General features: G+C 45.8%; 2 protein-coding genes across 2 annotated transcripts; both read right to left on the minus strand.

Moving 5' to 3' along the window:
- Nucleotides 1–981: 981 nt before the first annotated feature.
- Nucleotides 982–11,110, minus strand: alg6 (ALG6 alpha-1,3-glucosyltransferase). The gene is made up of 14 exons (XM_067230804.1): nucleotides 10,964–11,110; nucleotides 10,681–10,765; nucleotides 10,487–10,576; nucleotides 10,283–10,371; nucleotides 10,082–10,164; nucleotides 9,924–9,988; nucleotides 9,637–9,822; nucleotides 8,857–8,992; nucleotides 6,507–6,592; nucleotides 4,766–4,850; nucleotides 4,609–4,679; nucleotides 3,640–3,708; nucleotides 2,720–2,915; nucleotides 982–1,296 (listed from the first exon to the last, which is right to left on the minus strand). Exons 1-14 carry the CDS (start codon nucleotides 11,043–11,045, stop codon nucleotides 1,099–1,101), a joined length of 1,521 nt encoding a protein of 506 aa, XP_067086905.1. The 5' UTR covers nucleotides 11,046–11,110; the 3' UTR covers nucleotides 982–1,098.
- A 3,946-nt stretch (nucleotides 11,111–15,056) lies between these two features.
- foxd3 (forkhead box D3) lies at nucleotides 15,057–16,847 on the minus strand. Its single transcript, XM_067230779.1, has one exon. The coding sequence runs from the start codon at nucleotides 16,594–16,596 to the stop codon at nucleotides 15,487–15,489; it is 1,110 nt and encodes a 369-aa protein (XP_067086880.1). The 5' UTR covers nucleotides 16,597–16,847; the 3' UTR covers nucleotides 15,057–15,486.
- Between the last annotated feature and the right edge of the window lie 4,102 nt (nucleotides 16,848–20,949).

A 20,949-nucleotide genomic window follows, 5' to 3' on the forward strand; every position in this document is an offset into this window, starting at 1 on the left:
TGTGCAGTCAAACATTTCCTATTTCTGCCCAAGGTGGATCATATAACTCTCACTTTATCACCTCTGTAGGCCGTGTGAAGGACAGAGCGAGCATGCCCATAAACAAAACTAATGTTTTCATACTGGCCCCTCTGGAGATGGGAGAAGGGTCTGTCCTGTACCCCCCCCCCCCCCTTCTCTCTCACACACACCCCTCTTCACCCCCCCCTCCACAGCCCACCTCATGGTTGTGGACCTGGACCAGCTCAGGGCCTCGTCCACCAGAGCAGCTGCAGGTCTCCAGCGGGGGCCATCGATCCGGCAGATTCACCTGCATCACTGGCGCTCGAAACAACCTCAAGCTTTACAGAAACGACAACAACAAAGAGAACGGGGGGCTGACAGCAAAAAAGACGCATCACACCGCGCTACTGAAATATTCAAATCAGGGCTGCGTTATTACACATCACATTATATATATGGATAGAGGACATGTAATTGATTGCCACAGGCGTTGTCTTGTCTGTAATTGGCTCTGAGCTGTAGCCCTGCAGGTACATTTGCAGCCTCCTTTGACCAGATAACATTTATAGATGTAATGGATTTTTTTTAATGCCCGTCATTAACTTACAGGGAGAGAGAGGGTGGATGGGTGAGGAGATTGCTTGTGCCTTTTTTTTCCGTGGTATTTCAACTTTATGGCATTATTTTCTGATGTGCTGCCGTCCATCATCTGTTATAGGGGCTTCTGTCACATATTTACTTTTAAATGCATAGCTTTCCTTTACTGCCCCCTCGCTGTTTGGATGAACATTTTATGATGTTGAATAAAAAGTTGAAAATGTAGTTTGTGTAGTGGTTGCTTTTGATGGTTATTAGCTTAGAAATAGGTGGAGATTTTACGAGTTTCACATCCAATGATACTATATCTCTATACTAGCATGCATGTTCACGTCAAGTCAAACATTTAATACATCACACATTTGACAAATTACAACTCAATTTGTACAAAATCATTTTTAATGAAAAAATTACAAAATATTGCATCACTGAGAACTCACAGAGAGACACGATGTCAGGTGACCAAGAAGGAGGCGTGTCTGGTTCCTGGAACACGGCTTAGTTGCTCTTCTTCTGGGCTCTCCTGCTGGGCGAGTCTGTGAGCTGGACCAGGTTGAAGTAGATCAGGCAGCCCAGGAAGGTGAGGTAGGAGAAGGAGGACACCAGGACAGGGAACAAGTCAGGGAGCCCTGTCGGGGGCTCCAGCACCACGCTGGACACACTCAGAGCAGCCATGAGCACCACACACACATAGAACTGCACCCCACACACACACACACACACGTCAGAAGAGGAGACAGTGAGGGTATCAGTTTTAGACATCAATCAACAAAGCCAGCCCTAACAGAGCTAGCTACCCACACAGAGCTTTAGTTCTGGGTCTATTTCCAGTCGAATCATAAACACGATGGTCTAATCGTCGAGTTATTTAAGCGGCGAGGGGCGGAGCCCGCGGCGAGGGGCGGAGCCCGCGGCAAGGGGCGGAGCCGGCGAACACGCCAGCGTCCCGCTTCTCAGGCGTACATTTTGTTTTCGCACCACGATGGAAAGGCAAACAGTGAGTTGGGAGCCAGATCATTCACATGTCTATTTAGAACCACGACCCAGGGATCAGCGGGGGGCAGTGTAGGTGGCGTAAGCACCCGAGTGCGCCCAGTAAGCCAAGCCAACACCCTGTGAAACCCTATCCCCATCACTGGGCCTTGTTATTTACCCCGCTTGTGTAAATAAATATATCTAGGCAAACCTGTGTTAATGACATGCTCTATAAAAAGACACCTCCTCCAAATCTCGACACCCTGCCGGGTGTACCGTCTCTGGGGGCCGCAGTCTCTCCAGACACCACAGCAGAAAGGGTGTACTGTCTCTTGGGGCCGCAGTCTCTTCAGACACCGCAGCAGAAAGGGTGTACTGTCTCTTGGGGCCGCAGTCTCTTCAGACACCGCAGCAGAAAGGGTGTACTGTCTCTTGGGGCCGCAGTCTCGACAGACACCGCAGCAGAAAGGGTGTACTGTCTCTTGGGGCCGCAGTCTCTTCAGACACCGCAGCAGAAAGGGTGTACTGTCTCTTGGGGCCGCAGTCTCTTCAGACACCGCAGCAGAAAGGGTGTACTGTCTCTTGGGGCCGCAGTCTCTTCAGACACCGCAGCAGAAACTTAAATAAGTGATAAATAACTCCCTGCCTGGCAGCCAGGTTCTCATGCCAGGCAGCTTACACAGGCTCACAGTCGCACATGATCTGTTATTTATACAGTTGAGGGCCGCGTCTTCTCATGCTGATGCAATTTAGGTCAAGACCTCCTGGGCTCCTGGTGGCGCTGCGCCTTTCCCAAAGCTCCCTGCTTCCTGGCCCCTGCTTCCTGCCCCCTGCTTCCTGGCCCCTGCTTCCTGGCCCCTGCTTCCTGCCCCCTGCTTCCTGGCCCCTGCTTCCTGGCCCCTGCTTCCTGGCCCCTGCTTCCTGGCCCCTGCTTCCTGGCCCCTGCTTCCTGGCCCCTGCTTCCTGGCCCCTGCTTCCTGCCCCCTGCTTCCTGGCCCCTGCTTCCTGCCCCCTGCTTCCTGGCCCCTGCTTCCTGCCCCCTGCTTCCTGGCCCCTGCTTCCTGCCCCTACTTCCTGCTTCCTGCCCCCACTTCCTGTTTCCTGCCCCGGCCAGGACCCTTCATAGCGTGTACCTGCTACTCACCTTCCAGCGGACCAGCGTGGCCAAGTGGAGGCAGGGCAGGCAGAGCGAGGCGAGGCGGCGGTACGGCTCCAGCCGCAGCTCTTCCACGGAGCAATGCTGCAGGGCGGAGAGCAGGTGGGTGCTGAGGTGGAGGAAGGCCAGCGTGGTGACGGAGTACGGGAGCAGAAGGCCGTCCTTCAGGAACAGAGGCAGCATGCTGCATACGCAGGAACCACAACAACAGGCCTCTTGAGAGACACGTACACACGCTCGTATCCAACAAAACCTTGTCTATTCGGTAAGATAAACGTACCACGTTTTAGAAATACATACTTCCCCCCAATCTGACAAAGAATCGGCATTCAGTATTCTTACAATAAGTGTGCTTAAGGCCTCGTCTCACAAATTGGCCCCAACAAAAGATGAGTGTCTTGGCCCACAGGCGAACACAGACGTTGGGGGCTGTGCTGGAGGAGATTGGAGGAAGGCAGGCAGAATGACCTGCTGTCCCCACACAAAGTGTGCTTACAGACTAGGAATGCTGACCATGCAGTGTAATCCACAGATATCCCAACACTAAACCACGCGCACAACAATTAGGGCCTCGCCGGAAGAATTTAACGACAGCTGGCGAAACGCTGGAGACCTCTACTTCCTCCTCCTCCCTCTCTCCTCTCTGTGTCATCCTCTCTTTTTACCTGTCCTCCATAAATACAAAAACAGAATTCATATCTTGGGAGAGGATAAGGTCTTCTACTGGTCTCTTTTCTTCTTCAACATTAATTCTGGGGTTTCTGTCCTTGTGTTGAGAGTTTGCTCTCTCTTGGACAGTTCCTGGTTCGGTGTGGCGCCTCCGGTCGATGCCTGGTGAAGTGGCTCCTTACCTGAAGGTAGAGTTCTTACCTGAAGGTAGAGTTCTTACCTGAAGGAGGAGTTCTTACCTGAAGGTGGAGGTTATCAGGAACCAGATGGCGGTCAGGGGGAGATCGTGGAGGAGCAGGCAGACGGCTCTACACGTGAGGAACGCAGGAGACCATCGTCAGACTCACATATTTCACATTTTAGTTTTTACGCACTCGGTGCGACACCGGCTGTTCTCCCCCCCTACCCCCAACCTCACACACACACACACACACACTTGTGTTGGACACTGCTTAACAGACTGTGTTCCAGAACATCAGCACTTGGGTATAATGTTTTGTTTACCTTCTCACTACAGCCAAATATATCTAGTGGACGGGCTATATCTGGGTGGTTAGGCTGGTCTTAACTTGAGCTGTGTCGGTGTCAAACTGATGTTGGTAGCTGTGACCACACACACCCACACACACACACACAGAAAGGAGCACTTTCCATAATTACAACAGCATCCGTTGGAGATCCTGTTACAGCTATTCCAACAGCCCAATCATTGATCCCACACACACACACACACACACACACACACACACAACGCTCTGCTCTGCTGTTCTGCATTCCTTCCTAATCCCGGGACATTCATAATTGATTCAGCAGACAGGTGGGAGTTATAACTCAATAGTTAATAAAGAAACAATCCACCTAATCTAGATTAATAGATCAGTGAAATCTCATAGCCATCCAGGAGGGGGAATTGATTAGTAAATATATACACATACACTAACAAGCACATGCTCGCATACGCACAGCCCGATGATACTGACCAATCAGAGGCTAGAGGGAGGAGCCTAGTGACAATGGATTGAATAAACCATGAATAATATAGATTGATTGATAAATTGATTATCGATTGAATAAACAATAGAGGCTGTGTGTTTGATCATGTAGTACCTGACTTTCCCTGTGTCTAAGCGTGTGTCTGTTTGTGTGTGAGAGAGTGTGTGTGTCTGAGTGTGTGTGTGTGTCTAAGTGTGTGTCTGTGTCATACTCACAAGGCAGGCAGAAGGATGGACTTCTCATGAACTTGGAAGGAGAACAGAAAGAAGGCCAGAGAGGAGTTGACCTGAACAGAACCACCAGTCAGGCATGAGACCAGCACCATGCCACACCAAACCCAGGACACACAGGACACCCACACCCAACACTCACCAACGCCAGCTTAAACTGCCACAGTGTTGGCTTGGTCAGCAATCTTATCGACGAGGGCAAGACAGCCAAAAGGGTCATTCCAAGACTGAGAAATAAAGAGAGGAAGAAAAAATAACATTATGCCTCATGGTTCATTATAGGGGGTTATTAACAAGCGGCGGAAGGGCCAGGCCGTGAAACCAAACCCGCCGGCGCGAACCGGAGACACACGGCTGCCGGCTCTTTTTATAAACACGGCTCGGTCAACACATAGCGACCCAGCTATGTGGGAAATGTATCGTAATACGGAGGCCCAGGCTTAGGACTGCCCTGTATTAGTTTAACCCTTCAATTGTCACTCTCTCTGGGGGTATAGGAACAGGAAGAGGGTGAGGGTTGAGGGGGGGGTCCATTAGGGCCTAAGGGGCCCCTGGGGAGAGGCCTGCTAGCCTGGGAAGGTAATGGATGTGTGCGGGTGTGTGTTATGGATGGGAAGGGTTCAGTGGAGTTCGAAGGTCAAGTCCCACAGGTGACTCATCCCCGCCCCCGCCCCCCCCCACATACACACACACACGTGTAAAAGTTACTGTCCCAGCAGCCGAAACACCCTTAAGCATTTTCATTTAGAGGAGGCCTACATTCAGCCTGTCATGTGAGGAGGCCTACATTCAGCCTGTCATGTGAGGAGGCCTACATTCAGCCTGTCATGTGAGGAGGCCTACATTCAGCCTGTCATGTGAGGAGGCCTACATTCAGCCTGTCATGTGAGGAGGCCTACATTCAGCCTGTCATGAGAGGAGGCCTACATTCAGCCTGTCATGAGAGGAGGCCTACATTCAGCCTGTCATGTGAGGAGGCCTACATTCAGCCTGTCATGTGAGGAGGCCTACATTCAGCCTGTCATGAGAGGAGGCCTACATTCAGCCTGTCATGTGAGGAGGCCTACATTCAGCCTGTCATGAGAGGAGGACTACATTCAGCCTGTCATGAGAGGAGGCCTACATTCAGCCTGTCATGTGAGGAGGCCTACATTCAGCCTGTCATGTGAGGAGGCCTACATTCAGCCTGTCATGTGAGGAGGCCTACATTCAGCCTGTCATGTGAGGAGGCCTACATTCAGCCTGTCATGTGAGGAGGCCTACATTCAGCCTGTCATGAGAGGAGGCCTACATTCAGCCTGTCATGTGAGGAGGCCTACATTCAGCCTGTCATGTGAGGAGGCCTACATTCAGCCTGTCATGAGAGGAGGCCTACATTCAGCCTGTCATGTGAGGAGGCCCACATTCAGCCTGTCATGTGAGGAGGCCCACATTCAGCCTGTCATGTGAGGAGGCCCACATTCATTCTGCCTGTTCCTGCGGGCACAGGTCACCACGGCCTTCGTCATCTTGACACAGGGCCTCGGGGGAGAAGGAGACACGCCGGGCTGACAGAACACGTCACTTTCAATACCAGGACGTGTGGCTTGAGTGGGGAAAACAGGGACGGGGACGGGGACGGGGGGGGGGAGGGAGCGGTGGCCTTGGCAGCGAACGCCCCATCACCAGATCTGAGCGTTGCCCGAGTGTCAGCAGCAGCTGGGGCTCAGGAGCAGCTCTGAGATATTATTACAAGAGGGTAATCTTGTTTTCATACAACACAGTCTTCCCCTTGTGTTCCCTGCGAAGCTTCCCTCTGGAAGGAAGGAGGGGGGTGGGGGGGGGCAAGGAGAGAGAGGAGGGAGATAAAGAGATGGGGAGGGAGGGAGGGAGAGAGGGATTACCTGAGATAGAGCTGAGAGTCTGTGGACAGGAGGGTTCTGATCTTTATCACTACGTTCAAGCTGCACCACGTGTTGGCCACTTTATCCTGTCAACACACACACACACACACACCATTAATTAATCATTGAACACTGGCAATATTACACTTCATGCATTTCCAAAAGTAGTAAAGTTAAATCTAGAGAAAGAATCCATAGAGTGTCTGAGGATCTCGCAAGAACAGTTTCAAAATTAGACGCACACAAATATGGGCAGCTCTTCGAAGACGCATTCCATTTAGAAGAGAAAGCAAATAAGTGGCATTGCTCTAAGTAATCATTTCCCAGCTGAAAAGCCAATAAAAATTCCAGCGGCATTCCACAGAGCCATTTGTACAGGCCCGCTTGAGGAGGCATTCCCCCCCTCGTAAATCCCTCCTGTCAGAACAGTCCTGGACGTCAAAAAAAGCAGTGGACATATTTGTAAACTTGGAGACACGGGGTTAAATGTCCGGAGAGACGGGTTTCTGCGTATGCGGCAGATTCAGACCACCTCGTAGGGTGGGAGCGCCCGGAGCCTGTGATCGCCCGGAGTCTGTGATCGCCCGGAGTCTGTGATCGCCCGGAGTCTGTGATCGCCCGGAGTCTGTGATCGCCCGGCCCCAACATCCTACCCCGAAGGAAACGGCTCCCAAATGTCAGCTTTAACGGCTGTCTCTGTTGGACCGCCGGAGACAGAAATGAAGAATACCGCTGGTATTTCTTTGATTTAAACAGAGATGGGAAGTAACAAAGTACAAATATTTTGTTTCAGTACTTCAGTAGATTTTTCCAGTATCAGTACTGTACTTCACTATTTATTTGTCTGACAACTTTTTACTTTCACTCCTTACATTTTCGGTCTCAATGTGTGTAAAAAAAAAACAACTATGTCGACGTGACATAGAGACATTCCTGATCACCCATGGCCATTTATGAGGGATATGTTCGAAATTGTCCCCGTCTAAAGGTTATTGGGAGTGGGGCTGGTAGAGGAGAGCTGCCCCCTGACACCACCTGGGGGCAACACCAACGATGGGACAGGTTGGGGGGGAGGTGTGTTGGGGGTGGCAGATGCAGAGGAGCTGTTGCGCGCCCTCACCTACAAGCCAGCGTGGTATTTCACAGGCCTCGGCATTTTGGTGCCATTTGGGAGGGGTCGGGGAGAGAGGGGTGGGGGAGAGCGTGGAAGAGGGTGGAGAGAGGGCGGGGGAGAGGGTGGAGGGAGGGAGGGGGAGAGGGTGGAGGAGAGGGGTGGAGGGAGGTTGGGGGAGAGGGGTGGAGGGAGGTTGGGGGAGAGGGTGGAGGAGAGGGGTGGAGGGAGGTTGGGGGAGAGGGTGGAGGGAGGGTGGAGTTGAGGATAGAGTGTCTCTCACCCTGTGTATTATCAGTGTGCTTCATGTCAATAACAAACACGGCGTCCGGTGAATTTTTCAATTACGTCTCGTATCGTTCCTCTTGTATCGCGACACCTCGAGGACCAGGGGTTTTCAGGACGAGGGAGAGTCAGGGACCCTGGAGTCTAAGCCGGCAAGCCCCCCCCGCTCCTCTCACCACCCCCCCCCCCCCTCCACCCACCCCCAACGCAGGTGTTGTTTTACGGAAGCATTGCGACGGCCCTCTCATCCAGCGCGTGGGGGGGGGGGGGGGCGCGTGGGGGGGGAGGGGGCGCGTGGGGGGGGGAGGGGGCGCGTGGGGGGGGGAGGGGGCGCGTGGGCGCGTGGGGGTGCCCGTCCGATGTGCAGTGTTGCGACCTGGCACCCCCCCACACTGTTAGAACGGGGTTCTGCAATGACGTGCTGAAAAGACCCTGGCAGTCGACGGGGGAGATTTATCTGTACCTCACCACAACCACACGTCCAGAGAGGGGGAAACTGATCTCCTGACCTTTCAACATTTTATTTCTCTGTTTTCTTTGATCCTGCTGAGGATCCATTTCCAATTGGCTGAGCACAGCACAATTGATGGAGGGTAGCAGGTTGTCTCATCACAAGTGTGAGTGGTTGTGTGTGTGCGCGCGCGTGTGTCTGTGTAGGATGTTATGGGAAGGGTAGTAACACGTCTAAAGGGGGCTTTGCTGACTGGCACACATCTTTCAACCAGTGAGAAACCATTTTGTCAAGCACTAACTACATTGTGGATTCATTTCCAGAAATACACATTTGGTGAATAGCCGCAACAAAAATACAGCTTGCGGGTGCCAAAACCAAAACCTACTACAGGGGTATATATATAAGTAGGGGTTAGAGGTTGTGCACTCTCCTGACATGGAGAAGACTAGGTCACAGGGCGGTGAACGAGCCACTGTCCAATCACGTTGTCCGGTGTGTACCTCAAACAGGCCGCGCCCCACGGGGAAGATCCGGTGAAGGACTTGCAGAGCCTGACCGGGCTCAGACAGGAAGGGAAGCCAGCAGAGGGCAAAGGTCACCAACACTGTCACCGCAATCTTTACCAGCAGGAGCAACCTGAGCAGAGGGGGAGAGGAAACTTAAATGTCAAAGAGAGGCGACATTTAGAAAAAAAATACAAACTAAAATCCATTAAAGCCTAAAGAAAACCCTGTTTCTTTATTTCTCGTAATTGAGACGGTCCCTGTATGGCATGAACTGCACGTTAGGATTCAAACGTATGTTTAGAAACTCTCTGAAAGTCGTGAATGAGCTAAAACGCTCCTTCCTCTGGGCCGTAGCTCTCTGTGGTAGAGCTGCTCACAGGAATAGCTGAGGATCTGGGGCATAGCGAGAGTGTCATCTGGACATATCTCTCTCTGGCCATCTAATCCAGCTATCACTGCTCTCCCACATGCCCTTGGTACATTGTTACTAGATAAACAGTCAGCAGGATCTGTGTCAGCATCGGATCTGACCGTCTCAGTAGAGCTGTGGTGAAGCACATGTAGGATCATGCCTGGTCGGAGGGACAAAAAACAAATAGCACTCACTGATTCTTTTTCTGAGGTTTCTCACTCTGGTTTGCACTTGTGACTCATGCACACACATGCTTGTATAGTCCAGGACACACACACACACTCTCACACACTAACACACACACTCTCTCTGTCTCTGTCTCTCTCTCTCTCTCTCACACACACACACACCCGTGCCCTCACCCCTGTCCTGTTAGGCCCCGTTTGGTACACTTCCCCAGCAGGTAGCAGAAAAACGGCAGCGAGTGGTACAACTCCATCTGCTTGTAGCTGAGAGCCAGACTGAAGGCCAGCGCGCCCAGCACGTCCCAGCCCAGGCCAAGGCCCACCACCCCCCACAGGGCCAGTCCCAGGCTCACGCCGTTATATCAGACACACCGGTCAAGGGAAACAGCCTTCCACGTACCCAAGGAACTCTTTTGTTCAATGCTGGTCTGTCTTATGTCTAATTAACAGATTTATAAGGATACTGGAAGTGTCCGTAGTCGATGAGGATCAGGCCAGGATAAAGCAGAAAGCAGAGAGCAGTACAGACCTTGGAGAGGAGAGAAAACACAGCGTGATTAAAAGTGCTCTTTTCCCGCTCCACACTAGTTTAGAAGGATTCCACTGGAGGGAGCGACATTACCTTCCTCTTTGGGGCTCCGTCACTTAAGTACATACAGTATACGATAACTGCAGGAATGTATATCAGCAAATCTGCCACAAGGACTGAGATACAGAAAAGACATGGTTAGTGTTTAGGCTAGCCACTAAAACACATTTCATTGACCCTTTTGTGATTTTACACAGTATTTGGGTTGTTTTGACTGCCATTTGGAAGTCTCACCCGTGGCTCTCATGAACAGCTTATGTGCTGGGCTTTCATAACCTCTAGATGTGTGCAAAGCCACCCAGTCAGGGTGTATCAGTTTGGCGCTAAAAGAAAGCAAATACAAATTGGAAACATCGGTTTTTGACCACTGGTAACAAGAAGTGGGCATCTTGACTGGCACGCTGACTTTAACAAAGCATTTATGCGAAGGTAACTTACACATGAGCGCAGAGCAGGCTGTGGTAAGCTGTGAGAGGTGGATAATCAAGGCCCCAGTAATTCAAGTCATTGTCTGTGGTGTTGAAGTACCTGCGCAAACAAAGCAAACTCTAGTTTTTTTTCTTTTTACTCCTCTTATTTTTGAGTGTGTTGGTGGACGTGCTGAAATCTAGTGGATGTGTCTGTAAATTTACCATTCATGAACAGGGAGATTGTGTGTCACTTCTTGCCAGTGTCTCTGAGCTTCATAATCGCCGAACATTGGTGGTTTACCTGCTCCTGTACAACAGAATAGTAGCAAACTAGCTGTGGTAAAACGATAGAAATATAATCCACCATGTTAGCGTGCAGCCTATACAAACCACCCAAACGTCGGAAATTTATATTTATTTACATTACGCATAACACAGCATTGGCCATTTAAACTAGACCTTGCTAGCTAGTAGATACAGCTCTCAAAGTAGTCGTCATGGTTACCTGAATACGAGTTCAATGAAACGCACCACCTCGCCGTAAGACTAATCAAAACACATGCAGATACAAGGCTCCAGCTCTCCATGGCAACATAAAAGATCGAGTATTTTGTTCGCTATCTAAATGCGAAACTATCAGAAAGTCCTTCTTTGACTGTTTATATTTCCTCATACGTAAGCGGAAAGGGATTCGTAGTACAGTCTCATTGGACGCTGGCTGATGACGTTTTGGAAACTGGCCGGAGGAGTTGATTCTGAAGATACACCCATCAGATGATTGTCTGCAAGAGGACATCGGCAATTTGTCCAAACCCCGTTTTTTCCCCCAACAACGGTTGTGCAACATTGACAAGGGACTATGTTCGATATGTCATGGGTTGAAGTTAGGACTGTTATTAGTTCATTCATAAATGTCTAAGTGCGGGGGAAATCTTAACTGTAAATACCGTCATAAAAAATGACAATGCACATGATTATTAGTTAATTCAGTCAGACTAAGTTTTTGAGCTAACAGTGTCTATAGATACCCTTATCCAAAATAGTAAATACAAATAAAGCTTTTCTATGACTGAATAGCATAAACATAGTCTTTTGTTAAAGTTTGTATTGACTAAATATGGAAAACACTAGCAGCTGTGCGATACACTCCTGGATATTAGAGCCCACCCGCAAACGTTCAGTTTATGTGCTGTAGCCTCCTGATGTGTGGAAGAATAACTCTGACTCTTGTGTTTTGTGGTCTGATTGTGTAAGCAAATAATGTTACCCTCCCCCGCACACACACACACACACACACCCACACACAAGCAGATCACATGGACACTAGGAGATCCTGTCCAGGAGACATGCCCTGGGGATGTCCTTTCTGACCTTTAAGTCAGTTGACATTCACTGTTACCAAGGGGTCTCTAGAAGCAAGAGAAAACACATTCTTTGTGATTCTCACATCATTCATTAATAAATAATACTAACCTTGGACCACCGTTGATTTGCAACGACAGTTTCATGACAATAAGAGGCCTATGACTCATTGTTGCCCATTAGTTATTAATGCATGCCATGCCAGCTTTACTTTGTCATTTATTGCTTCATCTTTGTACCTTTTAATATTCAGGAACTGCTATATCTACATTTACTGTCTATGATCCGCGACCGGAGACAGCACAGCCTGGGCTGGAAGATCGCCCATGGAGAATTAGAACTTGTGTCCTGTTTTCCAATGTCATGCACTCATCTCATCTATTACCCCCATCATGACATCCAGAATGTTCCCGGTATTAAGACACTTTGTGGACCAACAATATGAAGGGATGAATGCTAACCTTTGGCTTATGAAGGTGCCATATGCGTTCATATCCCTGGTGAGAAGTTCGTTCATGCTCTAGTAGGCTAACACACTTATTGTTACAACAGCTGGCCATGATCTAAATGACGATAATCAATATTTCCACCGTATATAAGTACCTTCCATAAAATAGATCCTAGTTCTCAAATAAATAGTTCAAATAACTTAGATCAAAAGATCTAAAATCTAAATCAACAACTCACAAATGAAAAGTGTTTTTTCACATCAAAGTTTCTCATCAATTGTTTTTTTTTTGCATCGTTATGAATTTTGATTAGTCCTAGATTTGAGTAGATCATGGCATTAGGACTGTAAACCCTATACCCTCTTGAGGGGTGGTCCTCCTCCAGGTGGTCGGGGCTTGGTTGTGGTTGCTGGACGGGGTTATGGGAACCGCTCACTCTCACTGTGCACACAGCAGCACACCTGACGGGGAAGCAGGTGCAGTTACAAAGGTCAACGTCGAGTATGCGTGTGAACTTCTCGCGATATGCAGCGCCCAACAACTTTCATTCACTCGAATTTTCGTCCGTCTGATCCACAAATTAATTCTAGAAAGAGAGATGTGTTCACTCAATCGTCATGTAATAAGTTGACATTGAAAGATGATAGGCTAACTTGGTAATTATTTATTTGAATTATTTTGCAAACATTCCTAAAAGCATAAAAATATAGGCCTTTGGCGTTCATTCACATAGGTCTAGTAGCCTACTGAATACACTCTCCAACAATTTCCCTTTTTAAAGAAAAATGTATATTCTCATTTATGCTAAAAATCTGATGTAATTTTGGTCTGAATGGTGTTATCTACAATAGCCTCAATCAGTCAAGACAGAGAATGCTAAATAAACGGGCCTAACTCTGCTGTAAGATGTCTATTGCCAGCGAAGGTTACGGGTTGACGTCAGGTCGGACTATAGGCTAGAAAGCGGAATCTATTATAACCTTGCACTTGTTAAAGAGTCAAGACTTTCCTACCAGCTGGTCTTAAAATAGCCCCACCATTAAAACCCGTTGAATCGAAACAATTTCGCAGTGTCTTTATCCCCAGACAAAAAGACACCTTACATATAACTAAATTATACAGTTGAGTGTATTATTCAGGTGCAGACACACAGTATTGTGTAGCATTGTATGTGGACTTTTATCCTTATGTTTCTTCGCGTTTAATTAGGCTACATCTCTGCCTGTGTCAATAAACGCCACCTAGTGGTGTTTCTGAGTTAAGGTCTCTGCAATCAACGTCTCGGCGTGTTTGTATCAGAATGCCGTTCAGATTTGGAAACGTACCAAAACGAAGGCATTCATGACTTGGAAGACCATATTTTCACCATTTTTAGTTTTGTCTATAAATGTGTTTCATAATGTGTTGGTCTACGTAATAATAGTAGTCGGGTGTTTTGTTTTGTTTGAAAATAATTGCCATGGATTTAGCTTCTTAAAAAATATATACAGGGCCAAGACAGGAAATAGTTTTGAAAACTTCCCCAGGGGAAAATGACAATACATTCAGATGTATTTAAATCTAAATAAATTTAGTGAAAAAGACAAAACGCAAAACAAGATTAATAATCATAATAAAACAAGGCTTATTAAGAAAGGTAGCCTAATAAAACCAACTATACATTTTCTATTATTATGTTATTAGTAGGCTATTTAGCCTACTATTTAGATAAATAGTTTACAGCAATACTCATTCGAAACACGGGTCTAAACCTAGTTGAGATGCCTGCATCTGCTTGTCACTGACGCGACAAACTATAATATCAAAGTGCATAAAATATTGCACAGTTGCGGATGGACTCGCGGAATGGGCACCCGTTATCCGGTCACCGAGAAGCGTTGCATCAGCAGCTTTTTCTGTCTTGAAAGTGAATTTAAGAAGACAGCCCTTTCTCTTTTCCCATGGGTATCAGTTAAATATAGCCCAGCCCTAACCCCTGCGCGCCTGCACACCACTCGCCATTTGCTGTTTGTGTAAAACTGATTAGCCAGACACAACTGTGAGACGAAGTGTTACTTTTATAGTAGCAACTGAAACATGCATATCGCCTGTTTCTCTTGTAACACGATATAGCAAGCTGGTATCTCGCCATTAACATTACATAAGTAGCCTAGGCTATATAGGCCTTTCATGTTTACAAATATCTGCACATTTAAGTGCTCTAAATATAATATAAATAATATAAAATCTATACAACATATGTATTAACATTTATGATAGAAGCTGCTTGGTTTGCATCCCAAAAACATTTTTATGAGAAATTGTTTTGTTTTAAGTGTTCGAAGAGTGGTCTTGAAATGGCTTACAATTCGTTAAATCATTCCATAAAAAAACACAGTAATATATTTTCATGAATTGAAATAAAATGCAATAACCATTTCAATAACCAAGGATGATTTGTAATTAAATAGCATTATATAATAGGCAATTATATAATGCTAGTATTTTTTGTAGGCAATTGTTTTTCTGAAATTCAAAAGAAGTAAAGGCTGTTACGATTTATTTTGCCTGTGACAATTCTAAAGCACATTTTATATAGGCTATGTTTGAGAAACTTTTTTCAAGATACAGACCTAATTGCCAATTACCAAATGCAATAAACATGTCATTACACTGGCATTGTTATCACTTATGGGACTAGATTGATTAATTATATTTTAAGGGTTTAAAACATTGCTTGCTCTTGTGTTTTCTAAATTCTGAATGATCGAATCAGTTAAATGAAATGTTAAGAGGATTTATGTTTCTGTCTTAGATTTATTTACAAATGAATCCAGTTTACAACACAATAGATCTACATAGAATACATATTTGAATTTATAAACAGACTTTTTGTTCAGAGCATGTTGTAGGAAAGAATATCCGCGTTGATTACGAACCACTACACTAACACTGAGCTTCCAGTTACAATAAAGAAAATGTAAAATAATACCAAAGCTCGTCTATCTATAACTGTTGTTCAGTTCAAACAAGAAAATTAAACAAATCAAATTCAAACAAGTATAATATTTTCTTTTTACAAATATGTACAAATATTACCTGTACAGAAAGCTTTCCGTTTAGTTTCTCTCATTTAGAGTCTATACATGGCTACAGATTGGCGGACAATCTCCAGTGCTGCCTATAATTTTGTACAGTGTTCCCCCCCAAAGCTATAGAAAAATAAGAGTTTTTACTTTTACTGAGAAGGCCATTTGGAGACTGCTGCCGTTACTGTGGGTAAAAACTGTCCCGATATGATATTAGAGGGAACGCTCAGAATTGGCGCAATAGCAGCTGATGTCCGGGTAAGGGACAGGGACTGCGCGCTCAACAAGGCGGACTGAACGGTCACCGGAGGCCGCAGAAAAGTCTGGGCGCTGGACGAAGTGCTTGAGACCCCGATGATATTCTCTATACTAAAAGAGGGTCTACTTGAGGGTTCGGATTTGATCATCGACGCGGTGCTCAGGCTGTTGAGCTGAAGCTGCAGGCTGGGGCTGAGTTGTGAGTTGAAAGCTTTTCTGTTGAGCTCTGCGGAGGGTAACAGAGGAACGGTCGGGGGCAGCATGGGACCCACCGGGGGCATGTAAGGGTACTGCAAAGCCGCTGGATGTGTATAGGCAGGGTGAATTCCATAGTGACGTCCGTAAGGATTCCCAATGCTATATGCCCCGAAACTTTGCATCATGAGAGCTGTCTGCTCTCGTAGAATGTCAGGTTGGTGCCTCTTGAAGCGTTTCCTCCGCCGGAGAAAGCTACCGTTGTCAAACATATCTTCCGACTGGGGGTCCAGTGTCCAGTAGTTGCCTTTGCCAGGGTTGCCCGGCTCCCGGGGGATTTTGACGAAGCAGTCGTTCAGCGAAAGGTTGTGGCGGATGGAGTTTTGCCAGGCTGGAAACTTCTCCCGGTAGTATGGGAAGCGGTTGCTGATGAACTCGCAGATCCCGCTGAGAGTGAGTTTCTTCTGCGGGCTCTGGAGAATGGCCATGGTGATGAGCGCGATGTACGAGTACGGAGGCTTTACCAGGCTGTTTTTTGGCTTGCTCTGCGTGGCACCCGACGCGCTCTCCTGTCCGTCCGCTTTGGTTTCTCCCTCCCCGGTGCTCTCACAAGGGCTTCCCGATCCCTCCTTCACTTCGATCTCTTCCACCTCCTCCGGGCGGTCTTGCATACCTTGGCTTTCGCAGTCGCTGTCCCTCTCCATACTCTCATCGCCCTCGCCGACCACGTCGATATCCACATCCTCGGTTGTGAGCACCGTCTGACCGGACATGTCGTTGGAACTGTTGCCTCCAGACAGGGTCATCACAGCTTACTTTACCGAGGAACAACCGGGATATAGGTGAGTGCGCGCACGGCCCGTCGCCGTCAGATCGGATGTCACCAAATCTAAATGCAGGGCAGAGTTGCCTGCCAGGGAAACTTAAACTTCAGAAAATATTTCTCCAGTCGCGTCTTACGGATTTCGGTTGATGTGCTTTACGCCTGGTGTCCTTCAGTCGGTATCTCCTATAGCAACGGCAAAAAAAGTGATTTTTGAGTGCGAAGTCAATATGACACATGCTTTTAAAGCCGGCTTTAAGGACTGTCTGATAGATTACTTTTCTGTTTAAGATATACTATCAGTAGCGCCACGTGACGGCGTGACGTCAGACGTCCCCCTGTTAAACCATGCAAACTGAAGTTGGTTCATGGATTTGTCAACAAAGGAGGGACAACAGGAACACTGCTTCCCACTTTCTGTCTGTGTCCGTCCGTCATAGACCATTTAACGGTAGCAGAGGGAGGGGGGGGAAGTTGCTCTCGATGATTGAAAGATGTGATGCGCATTAACTCGGCTGCGCTAAAACCAAATCTTAACTTTACTTAAACAAATAGTTTTGAGGGCTTCTGGGTGAAAACGTCGACAGCTAAGTTAATTGAATCTATTTTAGTTATTTTGTGCTCGTCTGTTGCATGGAATAGAATAATAATTTAATTTATTTTACGTGTGGTTCCATTTAGGCCTAATATAGGCTAAACGGCTAAATATTAAATGTTTCTGTGCATGGGAAATTCTTTTCACTTTTTGAATCTCTAAAAGCGTGGTTTTGAAATGCGAAATAAGGCAATATACAATCGACTAATTCCGTGGATTTGACAACGGTGGAAAGGGTATTGAGAAATAACAATGGAAAGTATCAATAAAGAATTCTTAACTGTTTTTGCTGAGGTGTTAACGACCTAATCATTGCATGCGTTAACATATGAAATAGTAGGAAATGAAGGACCAAGCGAATGCAAAGGAACCATTCGGAAGCCTGCCAGCGAGACGCATGGGGTTCTCAAGAAGAGATCTAGGACAAATTCAGAACTTGAAACGCTTCGTGCGATGTGTGAGAAAACGTTGCCATAGCCTATATCATTGTAGATGGAGAGATTGAAAATAATCTTTGCCATGCTTTCCTTTAAGAAAACGGGGAGTAAAAGTCGTTCTTAAATGTTCCAGCCTAAATAACGAAATTATAAAACATGACGCTTTTTGTAAATCACACTGAAGCATCGAAGCCTAATTGCCAGGCCTCTAAATGTCACAAGCAATGACGTCCCATTGATTTTATCGGGCACTCCTCTAAAGTCGTAATGAAAATATCTTTAATTGACAACAGAATCAATTATTCCTACCACCCCTATTTTAGAACTAACAAAAATGTGTAAATAACTTTACAATGGGAACGGAGTAGCAGTTAAGCATGACAGGGTCTATTTCACTCAGTTCAAAGCGCCTCTTTAGAGCGCATTGTAAAGGAAAACGGCTACCTTTGCAGATTGGCGTTACACTGTTAGGATTCAGTTTGCGCCACAAAGCTCTCATTGAACACATTACATGCAACGCGTCTGTATTTTTAAACACGTTGATGCTGCCCTAAGATACATTTATATTTAATTGATGACACATTGGCCTACCAAACAATTACTAGGCTACCACAGATTATTATACCAGATTATTATAAAATATTAGCCAATTGGCCAATATTGGCCTAATATTTAAGTAGTCTCATAGCCTTTTTATTTTTAGTTGTCTATGGTATTATCTGTAACCTATTATATTAAATAATTACTAAACATAATTGACAATGCATGCTTTTGGACTATCTTTTACCAATAATTAGGCTATAACTTCATAAAACATCTCGATATAGGCTATCTTTTCAATTATGCGCTAAAAGTGCAAACAAGAAAAATCCTACAACCTACAGTACCACAGAACGAATACATAATTTTTTATTATATCTGAAATTCAGATTCTGTCCCAAAAATACTTTATTATTTGAAGTTGACGTTGTCACATTATGTCCGAATATAATCGAGTTTCCTTGTGAACTCCATGTTATATCCTTTGGCATATGGGCTCCCTCCCAGAACCTTTGACACAGTGTTCTCTTTGCTGGATAAAAGTCGGATTAATTAATGATATCGTTAATAATGGTGTGTCATGGTGAAAATGGTGACAAGGTCCTCCGATTAGACATGCATTGTACTAATCTTTAGCTCAGGCAAGCACCCGGTGACCTGTATGATCCGCAGTCTATCAATACCGGCTACTTAGCAGATGAAATCAGAGCCAGATCTTTTAGTTTTTCTAGTCTTTCCACCCTTTTAGAGTGAATATTTGGTGTTTGGTGTTTATGTATTGACAAAGTTATTTAGCATGACGTGTAGGCTGTAATTATACATGAGATAATCTATTATCTGAACAGGAACAGTAGCTGCTGACAGATCGGTGTAAAAGTCTCCTTCCTCTTTAAATGCGAGCCGCGGTGTTGTGAAAGACAGCGTAACTGATATTACACCGAGAGGGGATCAAACCCGTCCTTCCTGTGATCTTTTGAAGCCTCATAAATCCGGTTTTATACCTTCGCAGTTTGTTAATGAAATGTACATTTAAGCACACATGCACGGCTTAGCTCGACAAAACCTTTTAGAATAATAAGGTAACTCTCTCCAGCATGAACCATTAGAGGACGCAGCGATAGCAGGTGACGAAGCGGAGACGGTCGCCGCATGTGATTACTAAGCAAGGTCAGAAACAAATACACCCCCAAATAGCAAAACGTTGTAGAATTTCTACCTAATTAAATTGATACAATAAAAAGCAAGAAGGATGAAACTGAAAGGTGTGGGATGTGTTTTGAATGCGAAGAGCTATTCCGAGTGGAAACGGGATCCGAGGGAATGAGGAAATGATGCGCCTGGAGTTGTGCGTAATGCGCGCGGATATCCATATGCATATCCATGATTTAGGGTGTCAATCACACTGCATTGTGTTCATTATTTCACGAGTAAAAACAAACAAAACAAAAAACATTGTTTTTAACGTTCGGGTGATCTTGTTCTAGAGGAACAAGAGACATTGGAGATTCGAAGGACGCTCTTGTGGCTCGAGCACGTATATCTACAGCTAATCACCTTAGTGGACTGCCAAATCAAAGGATGCTTCATTATTATTTAAAACCTTCACTCTCTGTAAATGGTTGTGTAATCAGCATTATCTAAGCCTTATTTATTTATTTTTTGGACCGACAAAATTGGTTGCTGTATTTATCTTAAGATGTTTAACGTTTTGTATTTATAGAGCCTATACCGATGCATACCCACATAGACTCATATAACCCTAACTCGTTTAAATATCTACAATGCTTTTAAACAGCAGCCTCTAATGGTCCAAAATATTATAGACGAAATAATTAGCCTTTCGGCAAACATATTCCTGTGCAATTCAATCAATGAGTTCCATCTTAATGTTACATTTAGTCATTTAGCAGACGCTCTTATCCAGAGCGATGTTCCAGACCAACATAACTTAAAACACATCCTTATAGAACAAATAGGCCTTTAGACACACGCAAATGGGTGATCATACAAAGTTAACATTTTTCAAGACATTTCTAAGAGCTGCTCTGAAAAACAGATTTTTGAAAGGCAACTCATTTAATTAATTACGGGAGAGCAGTTGGGGGCAGCAAGCTAGTAAAACGGTATGATAAATTAATGGCATTGTTAGCGCGCTTTTAATTACGGCTATTATGTTAATTATTTAACATCAACGCCGAATGATCAGCATGTCAGATTTAATAAAAACGAGCCTTTCAATGGAAAACAGTTTTTTTTCATGCAGAGGGGAAAGTGTTCACGTCATACTTTAGGTAAAAAATGACTTTTCATTTAAATGCAATCTCTAATTGGATTTTTCATGGTCGACACCGTGATTCCCTCAAGGCTATACCCACCAGAAGGCAGGATCTAAGCCTTTTTTTCTAGAATTCGCCATTTTCACCCCCTTGAAGAATCCACTCTATCAACCTGCAACTTTCTGTCAAACAATATGATGTAGCTCATTTTTAACCGTCCCTTTTGTGGGCATCTTAAGGCGCTTCTCGCCGTCACAACACTGCGCAAAGGGCCAAAACAGCGAGTGTGTCGCACTCAGTAGATGCACCTGAAGTAACGACATCATTTCTTTGATAACAAAACAGGAAATGACAGAATAGGCCTACTGTTAAATTCCAGAACAACGTCGACTATTTTTTGCAGATTCGGATTCACCCTAATTTAGGCCGATGACTGAATCATTTTACATTTACCTTCACAGATTCGTCTGTCGAACACCTGGAATATT

This window comes from Osmerus mordax, chromosome 27 (assembly GCF_038355195.1).
Source record: "Osmerus mordax isolate fOsmMor3 chromosome 27, fOsmMor3.pri, whole genome shotgun sequence".
Classification (NCBI taxonomy): Eukaryota; Metazoa; Chordata; class Actinopteri; order Osmeriformes; family Osmeridae; genus Osmerus; species Osmerus mordax.